This window comes from Acartia tonsa, chromosome 15 (assembly GCF_053477335.1).
Source record: "Acartia tonsa isolate MP-2025a chromosome 15, ASM5347733v1, whole genome shotgun sequence".
Lineage (NCBI taxonomy): Eukaryota > Metazoa > Arthropoda > Copepoda > Calanoida > Acartiidae > Acartia > Acartia tonsa.
In genome coordinates, this window is record NC_137274.1 from 4,842,878 (window position 1) to 4,855,377 (window position 12,500).

The window sequence follows — 12,500 nt, forward strand, 5'->3', positions numbered from 1 at the left end:
ATAGATAGATAGATAGATAGATAGATAGATAGATAGATAGATAGATAGATAGATAGATAGATTGATAGATAGATTGATAGATAGATTGATAGATAGATTGATAGATTGATAGATTGATAGATAGATTGATAGATATATTGATATATTGATAGATAGATTGATAGATAGATTGATAGATAGATTGATTGAGAGATTAAAAGATAGACAGATTGGTAGATAGATTAGTAGATAGATTGATAAATAGATTGATTGATAGATCGATAGATAGATCGATAGATAGATAGTTAGATTAACATATTGATTAACTCATAGATAGAAGACTTGAAATATTATTTTAAAGATTAAAACATAGATTGATAGATAGATTGATTGTTAGATAGATAGTTTGATTAAAAGATTGGTCGATTTATACATCTTGACCCACAAAAAATATTCTCTAGCGTTTGCAGCCTACATTTCTTGATGAATTATTAAAAGATGCGTTCGGGTTCTCTATATATTTTAACATCAGAATGTATAAAATATTTTTAGGTCTCTAGGGCCGTAGCCGCTAGTTTAAATATATTGAATTAAGTTTTAACAATAACAATAAAAATTTCCCTTTTTTGTTAAATTTGTTAGATTGAAAGATACTGAAAAATCAACATATAACAGACAATTTTCTACGAATATTAAAATAAAATTATATATTAAAACTGGAAAGCTATCTATAATACGATGCAATCACTAACTATTACGGATTTTACCCAGAAATCTCAATGGATAAGACAATGGCCGATAAAATGATGTACATCCACAATAATGATATAAAAAATTCCCCTTCTGTAGATTACAATTAGTGGTTGAAACGTTTGGACACTCAACTCATTGAACCAACAAATCAAAATTCATTAAAAGTCCCCAAAGTTGAAAAGCCAACTTATAAGAAAACGATATCATAAAACTTTGGGGACTTTTCTCCTCCCTCCCCCCTGGTTTTTACCTGCTCAGAGTTCCCTCCCTGGATGGGGGTGGTGGGGGCACAGGACGCTGCAGGGTGCTTCCTCCACCTCCAACCTTAACATTTGGGAATTACATAGGACAATTAGGCACACTACTTCAACCTTTATTTATTAATCTATCTTTTCATATTACAATGTATCTCTATCAAATTATCTATCTTTTTTGTCTATCTTACAAAATAATAAGCAATTTAGCTCACTATCTATCCATCATTCTACCTATCTATCTATCTGTTTATCTATCTATCTATCTATTTATTTATTTATCTAGCTAGCTATCTATCTATCTAGCTCTCATTATACCTATCTATCTAGCTCTCATTATACCTATCTATCTATCTATCTATTTATCTATCAATCTATCTATCTAGCTATATTAATACCTATCTACCATACTACGCATTATCTATCTATCTATCTAACTTACTATCTATCTAATGTAACTTACTATCTATCATTATTTTAAACCTGCATCGCTTCATAGCGCCCATCCGAGTTAGAATTGAGTGGGCCCCCATTGCCCTGCGGCCCCCCTGGCCCGGACAACTGACCGCCAAGTCCGCCACCACTCCCGACTTGTGACCTAAAATGGCGGGAGAGAAAATTTGATTTTGTTTCAACATAAAAAAATGGCGGAAATTAAAATGGGCGGGAAAATTGGATTTTTCATAAAAATTGGCGGGATTTTTTTTTTCAATAAGGAATGAGATATTGAACACCTTGGCTATTCTATTCGTTGGCTTAAAAAATTTGGTACTTTTGTTGAATTTTGATTGGTTTGTTTCATAAAAATATTGTCTACTCTTATATTTTTATTCCATAGAAGGGGTAATTTTGTTTATCATCATAGGGAATGTGTATGCCTTGACAAATATGCGGCAGCTGAACCCTAGAAATTAACAACCCAAACTGTATTGTAATTCAATTTAGTTTGCTCAACAGATCTATAGTATACATATGACTACCTCCCTTCCTTTTTCAAAGACCTCCTTCGTCTGCTTCTAAATTATTTTCCGTGTTAATATAAGCGAAACAATTGGTTGATTTTCAATGACCCAATAGAAAGGTTGCACAAGGTTGATGCGATTGGGAGATACAGTTATTTAACACTTTCTCCCTCTAGTGTTTTACTCTAATGCTTGGTCTGTAAAAGTATGTTTTCTTTAAACTTAATGGAAAAAAGAATAGTTATTTCTCGCAGTATATTCGTAGAAAGCTGGATATAATACGATGCTAGACATAGTTTTTTCGTATGGATGAGAACCGGTTCCTATCCACCGGATTCGAATAAATACGAGAAAATTTTTTAAAAAAAAATCTCTAAGTTTTTTCTGATGCTTTTCATTGAGATTGGAGTTTTTTGATACTGTGAGTATTGGTGCAAAAAATATGACGTAACAAAAAAAATAGCCAAAGAGAGGCCACTATAAATTTTACCATTGGTCAATAACGGCCTCTCATTGGCTAATTTTTTTTGTTACGTTATTTTTTGCACCAATACTCACAGCATCAGTTTTTTCAACACAAAAAAATGGCGGGAAATTTACATTTATAAGATTGGCGGAAAACCCTTTAGATCCCCGAGTTTTACATAAATAGCATCGTATTATAGACATATTTCCGCGGACATTATGCGGATAGAATGGCTGAGGACCGGTTCTAATCCAGCGGATACTAATCGGATTACCTATCTATCTGTTGTTGTTGTTGTTGTTGCAGGGGCGTGGTTGAGGGGCGGAGGGTTCTCACCCCAGTCATGGAGACAGCACTGGTTATGGTCTCCTTTCCAGACATCTAGATAGATAGATAGATAGATAGATAGATAGATAGATAGATAGATAGATAGATAAATTTAAAAGTTTGATGCCTTGAGTTTTTCATTCTGAGGATTTTGCATGTTGGGTCCGTTAACCATTCGTCTTACTTAGATAGATAGATAGATAGATAGATATATAGATAGATAGATAGATAGATAGATAGATAGATTAAAAAGTTTACCTGTCGCCCATCCGCAGCCAGCAACCTCTCCTGCGCCTGGGAGGATATGGCAATAGGGCCTCGTTCTATCTAAAAATATATATACAAATGGGCATATTTGACCCGGATATCCGGCTTATTTCTAATACCGAATATCCGGCTAGATAACCGAATATTAAAGTAACAAAAAATAGTGTTATATTATATTAGATATATTCTATAATATAAAGTAGTAAGCTTTTTTTGTCTGTAGCCAAGGATCTCGCTAACCGCTGAACCTATATGGTTCAACTTTACAGTAGAGCTTCCTATAGGTCCTTAGATGGTTTTAGGCTATTTTTCTGCTCTTCCATATCCCTTCAAATATAGAGTCTCTAGAAGCTAGGGGCGCGGGGCAACGTTCTATCTGAACAAAATATGGAGAGATCTAAAGGGATAAGACAATGGCCGTTAAATTGATGTATATCCCAAAAAATAAAGCACAAATTTACTCCTTCTGTAGATTACAATTTAATTTATGAACACTCAATTTAATGAACCAACCAACCTATCAAATTTTAATAAAAGTCCCCAATATTGTCAAGCCAACGAATAAGAAAACGATAATATAGAACCATGGGCGTCGAAGCTTTTTTTTTTTTTTGGGGGGGGGGGGGGTAAAATTTTTTTAAAGGGGGGGTAATTCGTTTCTTTTTACCCCCCAAAAATTTTTATCCCGGGGGTAAAATTTGTTTGGGGGGGATTAATTTACCCCCCTGAAATCTGTTGGCAGGGGTAAATTTTGTTTTTTTTGGGGGTGGTAATTTAAATTTTATTAAATATTTAGTATTAAAAATGCGCACGAAGCACGCAAAATTTTTTTTTGTTAGAGATTTTTTATTTTGAGGGGGGGGGGGTAAATACCCCCTCCTAAATGGTTATCACTTTACTCCCTCCCTTGGACGTCTATGTTTAGAACTTTGGAAAATAGTGTAATCAACAGCCCAATGTCACCTCTCTGAAAAGCAGTCTAGGAGCCGTCGAGGTGCCACTGTTATATTAAATGACAAGCATGTCAGAGAAAGAAATAAACAGATAGGGGACAATGGGCTGTTGATTACACTAGTCCCCAAAGTTTTATAATACCGTTTTCTTATTTGTTGGCTTAATGACTTTTGGGACTTAAATGAATTTTAATTGGTTGATATATTAAGCTGAGTGTTAAAAAAAGTAGTAATCTTGTGTATCATCATTGGGGATGTACGTCAATTTATCGTCCATTGTCTTATCCCTGCAAACATGTCCCGCAATTCAGGAAATCTACACAACAAAAATCAGACCTCTATCATTCATAGCCTCTGAGATAATCTAATTTTTGTTAACTTACTAGGATTGACGGATGGCCGGACAGTTATAGAGTAGCTTGCGCTAATCCGGCCGGATAACTGGATAGTGTAGTAGCAAAAAAGTTTTCTTTATAAAATGGTGTTTTATTATATAAAAAAGTTAAAACTTGAAAAATTTTGATGTATAATGTAGAATATTATAATGCCGGATATCCGGCCGGGTAGTTTCAATACCGGACATTGAAAATGGCCGGATATCACGACCAACCCTAGTATTAATTACCTTTTTAATTTCAATCATTTTATAAGAATTGCCTCCACAATTTAGAATTGAATTACTCATAGAACCATTCATCTTGGCAGTTTTTTGATTTTTACTCAACCAGAATACAAATTCACCTACAATACATTCACATTATTAATTTTAATAATAGTTATCTATCGCATCGTATATCATAAACAGCTTTCTGCGGATATAAAAATGTACAATTATATGATTAAAACTAGTTTTGTAGTAAGCCCCAGAAGCTGAAGGCACGGGTTAACAAAACTGGTTTTAAATATTGATATTATGATTCTAATTTTTTTATATTCATAGAAAACTGGATATAATACGATACAATACGTATTTTTTCAGTATGGTCTAGAACCGGTTCTAATCCAGTGGATATTTATCGAATCCCATTTTATGATAGTTTCACCAATTCATTTCTAATTAAATCATTCACTAGAAAGATTATCATTAATATCATTGTTTTTTTTTCTTTCAAAATTTAAAAAAAAATACTGAAAAACATTAAAACTTACATCATTTTGGCCTACCATTAGGGTGGGTCGATTTTGGAATTTCACATTAATAGACATTGGCAAGGGTTACTGGGCCAATATAAAACCCTGTGAAACTTGAAAGGGGTTTTTAAATCCAAAAACAACGGGCGCACGAGGGATATAAAATGTGCCCGCTCCCTTATAAAACCAAAAATTGAAATTCCTTCAAACACAGGCATGTTGCATATCAAAATGACCGCATTGAAAGGCTGATTACAGATCTGAAAAACGCTTTGAAAAATATTGATTCAGTCTGAAATGATTTTTAAATAAACTACCAAAATGAACAATTTTGACTAAATCAGCTGTTTTTAGGTACTTAATGAGATCTTAATCGAACTAGGAGCAATATTTTTCAAAACAGTTTTCAGATTCGTAATCAACATTTCAATGCGGTCATTTAATTGATATCAATTAATCTATCAATCTATCTATCAATCAATCTATCTATAAATCCATTTATTTATCTATCTATTAATCTATCAATCTATCAATCTATCTATCAATCTATTAATCTATCAATCTATCTATCAATCTATCTGTCTATCAATCTATCTATCAATGTATCAATCAATTTATCAATCAATCTATCAATTAATCTATCAATCAATCTATTAATCTATCAATCAATCTTTCAATCAATCTATCAATCTATTAATTAATCTATCAATCTATCAATCAATCTATCAATCAATCTATCAATCAATCTATCAATCAATCTATCAATCAATCTATCAATCAATCTATCAATCAATCTATCAATCAATCTATCAATCAATCTATCAATCAATCTATCAATCAATCTATCAATCAATCTATCAATCAATCTATCAATCAATCTATCAATCAATCTATCAATCAATCTATCAATCAATCTATCAATCAATCTATCAATCAATCTATCAATCAATCTATCAATCAATCTATCAATCAATCTATCAATCAATCTATCAATCAATCTATCAATCAATCTATCAATCAATCTATCAATCAATCTATCAATCAATCTATCAATCAATCTATCAATCAATCTATCAATCAATCTATCAATCAATCTATCAATCAATCTATCAATCAATCTATCAATCAATCTATCAATCAATCTATCAATCAATCTATCAATCAATCTATCAATCAATCTATCAATCAATCTATCAATCAATCTATCAATCAATCTATCTATCAATCAATCTTTCAATCAATCTATCAATCAATCTGTCAATCAATCTATCAATCTATCAATCAATCTATCTATCAATCAATCAATCAATCAATACATACCTTCACAGAATTAAGGTAAGGCAGTTTTTTCTTTTCTTATTAAACAGGAATAATGTGACACTATGCTGTATCATCTAATTTTTCATCTCTGACCTTTCTCTCCTTTGAATAACCAATCATCCCTGTCTCCTGAAACATAGATAAATAGATAGATAGGTAGATGGGTAGATAAATAGATATATATATACGTAGATAGATAAATAAATAGGTAGGTATAAAATAGATAAATAGATACTTACTACACCGGTTGTTAAGAACAGTAGACCCACACTTATTTCAAACTAAACTGCAATGGGATCAGTTGCACCACGCTTATTTCTGACACAAATGCGATGGGATCAGGTGCACCACGCTTGTTTCAAACACAATTGCGATGGGATCAGTCTTCTTTCAGAGGTGAACCAAGCAAAATTGGCTTGGTCTGATTTGACGATACATTGCTACATTTTCTCTATATATAAAAATGGACAATAATATAAATACATAGGCAACTTATGCATTGGGGTTTATGCTGTTTTATATGGAACTAGCTACGCCCCCTTGAGGCCTCTAGGGGCATATGAGGAGGGGGGAGTAGAATTTAATAACCCATCTTATGTTTTAGATTTAAAAAGAAAAAAAAATAATTTTGGGAGTAAATTTTTTTTTCTTGTTAATTTTAGTTTTAAAAACAATAAAATTTTCTTTAATGCGAGAGGGGGAATTTTTTTCTAGGGTTGATTTCTCTTGGGAGGTTGGTGGTACCGAAATAGTTATAAACCTTCCCGGGACCTTTGAGAAGCTATCCTGTAAAGGACAGCCACAACGGTTCAGCAGCGAGATCCTTCGGTACAGACAAACAGATAGACAGACAGACAAACAAACAGACAGACATCGTTCTACTTTGTATTATAGATAAGGAGAACGAAAGAGAAAAAGAAAAGGAGAAAGAGAGAGAGAGAGAGAAAAGAAAGATAGGGAGAGAGCAAGAGAAGAAAAAAAGAGAGTAAACAAAGGAGAGAAAAAAAAGAAGAGAGAGAAGGAGAAAAGAAGTAGGAAAAAAAGTAGAAAATGAAGTTGAGATAAATATTGTACCTTGTTGTAATAGGAATCAGTATTCTAAAAATCAGATGAATGGGATAATTATAACAAACAAAAGTTTATTGTCAAAAAAGTAAAATCAGCATAGTTTTAAATGGACGTACTGACTTTCTGGCAACGATTACAGAGTTGCTATGCTTCTAAATCGTACCTAATTGTTAAAGGAATAATAAGAAGATCAATAGAATAATTCTAACATGTTTAAATTAACGAAAAAAGCTAGCTGTCCCGGAGGGACGAAACAACCCTTTTTATTGAAAAGCTTTTCTTTAAAAAATAATAATTTTCACAAAGTTCTAAACTGGCCCATCTGCAAAATCGTCAAAGTTTTAAACAAACAATTCAATATATCAATTACATTTTATCATTATAAAAAAGACGGTTTCATCTGGTAGGGTGGAAGTTCCTTACCCCCCTTAAATCAGTAGAATGCAGAGAGAGAGAGAGAGAAGGGACAATGGACTGTTTATTCCACTAGTCCCCAAAGTTTTATAATAACGTTTTTTAGTCGTTTGCTTAATAACTTTGGGGACTTTTGTTGCTTTATTAAGTTGAGTGTTCAAACGTTTCAATCTACAGAAGGGTTAATTTTGTGTATCATCAAGTGAAATGTACAGCAATATATCAACCGTTGGCTTATCCCTTTAGATCCGTACTAAGTTGAGCGTTCAAACATTTCAACCACTAATCTTACGCTAGAGAAAGGGTAATTTTGCGTATCATCATTGGGGATGTACAATAATTTATTGGCCATTGTCTTATCTCTTTAGATCTACAATGACCTCCAATAAGCTTCACTGTAAATAAAGGTAGAGCGGTTGGCGAGATTTTTTGGTACATACATACATACGAAAACAGTAAAAGTGTCGAACTATGACGTCAGAAAAAATTAACAATTAACCAATGAGAGGCCGCTATATATTTTACCACAGTGAATACTGGCTTCTTTTTGGTTAATTGTTAATTTTTTTTGACGTCATAGTTCGACACTTTTACTGTTTTCATACATACAAACTGTAGAGCGACCGTGTAGGTAATTGGATCGAATTTTGCTTCCCCTCTCCCACCGTTTCATAGATAAAGACATTAAAAACGCTTCTACGACATTAATTGTTAGCACAGAGAAATGCCTTTCCCCCAAAACGGGCTCAGATAAAAGGTCGTACAATTAAATGGTTGGCTTTTCAGCGATAAAGAGAGGGGTAGGTAGAATCTGTAAAGGTGTGTGTTTTAAGGCTTAAAAATAGTAGTAGAACGATAATATTTACTAAATATGTGTATTTCTTATTGAAAAGAACTATAGACAAATTTTTTTTTTTTTAAAGTTAACAAAATTTTTTATCGTTCTTCTACTGTTTTTAACTTATAACACATAACCTTTCTACCAGAAACCTACCCCTCTCTTAATAAGACAATCATTTATGAAATGTTTGATTTTTCATAGGACAATTTTAACATGCCTAAATTAACAATTAAGGCCATAAATTACGGACGTACGAACGTATGGACTGGTTCTTTAATCTCGCATTTAAAAATGAAAAAAAAACTTAAGAATTATCTAGCAAAGTTTAAAATTGATAGGACACTTCTAACATTTCTAAATAAACGTTCACAGCTATCTGTTACGAACAGACGGACGGACGTACCGATCCTAATTAAAGAATACGTCTCACTTTTAATGATAAAATAACTATAGAATTATCAAGCAAAGTTTAAAATTGGTAGGGCAATTCTAACATGTCAAAATAAACGTTCACAGCTACCCATTAGGGATGTAAAAACGCACAAATTCAATTCGAATAATATATAAAAAAAATAAGATTAAAAACAATATAATATAATATAACATATACTAAGATTTGGATATATAATATACTATATAAGCTTAAAGCTTACACCCTTTGCAGAATTTTTACATAAAGGTTTTGCAATAAAAAGGTTTAAGTTTTAGAAATAAAAATGATAATTAAATTATTTAAAAGGGGAAGGGGGGTAAAAATAGCCGAAAACCATCACAAGACCGAAATGAAGCTTTCCTAAAAATACTACCTATATATCTCGGGGCTATATATACATTTGGAATTAGAAAGAAAATAGCCAAAAACCACGCAAAATTATAATTCTAAAAGTAAAAATAGCCTAAAACCCTCCCGGGACCTGATTGAAGCTTCCCTAACATGGAGAGCCTAATAAGTTAAATCAGATTTTAACCGACAAATATGCTACTTTAATACTTAATTCTAAAAAAAATAGCCTAAAACCATCCCAAGAACTAAATGAAAATGGAAAACCCATCTGGTTCAGTGGTTAGCAAGATTTTGACGAACTTAAAAAAACCCTAGCTTAAAATAGCCTAAAACCATCCTTTATGTATGACATCCTTGAGTATTTACTTTCTTTAACTTTCCCCCCCCCCACTCCCTCCCAACTCATTATAAATCCCCCCCCATATCCTTTCTTTTCTAAAGGACACTCATACAATTTAGTTTTATATCTCCTATAATACAAAGTAGAATGATGTCTGTCCGTCCGTCTGTCCCTTGAGATCTCGGTAACCACTGAACTGATTGGATTCTACTCTTCAGGGAATATACCTACTGGTCCTGTGGTGGTTTTAGGCTATTTTTATGTAATTATACCTCTTGGAGCAAAGCCCCTAGAGGTTAAGGGCGAAGCCGCTAGTATTATATAAAGTAGTAAGCTTCTTTGTCTGTAGCGAAGGATCTCGCAACCCACCGAACCGATATGTTTCTCCTGTTTCTCCTTTACAGTGAATTTATTTATAGGTTCAGAAAAGGTTTTTAACCATTTAGGGTAAGGGTATCGCCCACATTAATTGCCCATAGAGGCTTCTAGGGGCGTAGCCGCAAGTATTATATATAGGGGAGGGAGGGGACATTGGACTTTAAATTATAATGGTACCTAAAGTTTTAAAAACATATTCCCTCATTCGCTGGCTTAAAAATTTTATAGAGATCTTTATAGAATCTTCATTGGTCTGTACAAACTAGCATTCAAGTGGAGGAGGGAGGGGACAATGGACTTTAAATTACACTGATACCCAAAGTTTAAAACACATATCCTATTATTCGTTTGCTTTAAAGTATGGAGACTTTTATAATAGAATCTTGATTGCGTGATACAAATTAGCATTACAAGGAGGGAAAGTGGGAGGCGTTATTTTGCTGTAAACTATACTGATACCTAAAGTTTTATAAACATTTTCCCTCATTTGCTGGCTTATAAATTGTAGAGATCTATATAGAATCTTGATTGGGTGATACAAATTAGCATTCAAGGGACGAAGGGAGGAGTCATTAGACTATAAACTATAATGGTACCCAAAGTTTTTAAAAACATAATATCTCAATCGTTATTATTGGGACTTTTATAGAATCTTGATTGGGTGATACAAACTAGCATTAAAGGGAGGGAGAGAGGGGATATTGGACTATAAATCATAATGGTACCCAAAGTTTTAAACACATATTCCCTAATTCGCTGGCTTAAAAATTGTAGAGATCTTTATAGTATCTTGATTGGGTAATACAAACTAACATTCAAAGGAAGGAGGGGACATTGGATTGTAAATTATACTGGTACCCAAAGTTTATTCGTTTGCTTTAAAGTATGGGGACTTTTATAGAATCTTGATTGCGTGATACAAATTAGCATTACAAGGAGGGAAAGAGGGAGGCGTTTTTTTTTGCTGTAAACTATACTGATACCTAAAGTTTTATAAACATTTTCCCTCATTAGCTGGCTTAAAACTATGGGGATCTTTATAGAATCTTGATTGGGTGATACAAACTAGCATTAAAGGGAGGGAGGGAGGGGATATTGGACTATAAATCATAATGGTACCCAAAGTTTTATAAACATATTTTCTCTTAAAAATATGGGTATATTTACAGTATCTTGATTGGGTGATACAAACTAGCATTCAAGTGGAGGGAGGGGATATTGGACTATAAATTATGATGGTACCCGAAGTTTTATAAACATAATATCTCAATCGTTATTATGGGGACTTTTATAGTATCTTGATTGGTTGGTCCAAACTAGCATTAAAAGGAGGGGATATTGGACAATAAATCATAATGGTACCCAAAGTTTTATAAACATATTCCCTCATTTATTGGCTTTAAAATAATGGGGATCTTTATAGAATCTTGATTGAATTATAATGGTACCCAAAGTTTTGAACATATATCCTATTATTCGTTAGCTTTAAAGTATGGGGACTTTTATAGAATCTTGATTGCGAGATACAAATTAGCATTCAAGGGAGGAAGGGAGGAGTCATTGGACAATAAACTATAATGGTACCCAAAGTTTTATAAACACATTCCCTCATTTGCTGGCTTAAAAATTATAGAGATCTATATAGAATCTTCATTGGTCTGTACAAACTAGCATTCAAGGGAGGGAGGGAAGGGATATAGGACAATAAATTATACTGGTACCCAAAGTTTAAAACACATATCCTATTATTCGTTTGCTTTAAAGTATGGAGACTTTTATAGAATCTTGATTGCGTGATACAAATTAGCATTCAAGGGAGGAAGGGAGGAGTCATTGGACTATAAACTATAATGGTACGCAAAGTTTTATAAACACATTTTCTCTTAAAAATATGGGGTTATTTATAGAATCTTGATTGGTTGGTACAATCAAGTATTCAAGGGAGGGAGGGAAGGGATATAGGACGATAAATTATACTGGTACAGATTTATTAACACATTTTCTCATTTGTTATCTTAAATTACTTTTTAGTTATTTATATAATTATAAGTATACAGGTCTTTAGATTCTTACAATATCGTTATTACGTTATTAAAGAACCACATTTTGGAATGAATCCATAAGTCGACAAAAACCCTAGAAAATGTATAATGTCAGTACTTAAAAAAATACCGATATATTAGAAATCGGGACTTTACTTTTAATCCCCCTCACGCCCCTTCTCCCGGCCTTTCGAACGGTCCCTCGCCAATAGATCTATTAC

General features: G+C 32.9%; 1 protein-coding gene across 1 annotated transcript in view; it reads right to left on the reverse strand.

Moving 5' to 3' along the window:
* Positions 1-6,865, reverse strand: part of LOC145306860 (uncharacterized) — a 12,214-nt gene extending 5,349 nt beyond the window's left edge. Inside the window, exons 1-7 of the mRNA XM_080149182.1 lie at positions 6,652-6,865; positions 6,413-6,541; positions 4,587-4,702; positions 3,000-3,068; positions 2,689-2,795; positions 1,470-1,584; positions 983-1,056 (exon numbers count right to left, since the gene is read on the reverse strand). Coding sequence (XP_080005308.1) covers positions 983-1,056; positions 1,470-1,584; positions 2,689-2,795; positions 3,000-3,068; positions 4,587-4,658 — 437 coding nt within the window. The 5' untranslated portion in view covers positions 4,659-4,702; positions 6,413-6,541; positions 6,652-6,865. The remainder of the gene's footprint in view (positions 1-982; positions 1,057-1,469; positions 1,585-2,688; positions 2,796-2,999; positions 3,069-4,586; positions 4,703-6,412; positions 6,542-6,651) is intronic.
* Between the last annotated feature and the right edge of the window lie 5,635 nt (positions 6,866-12,500).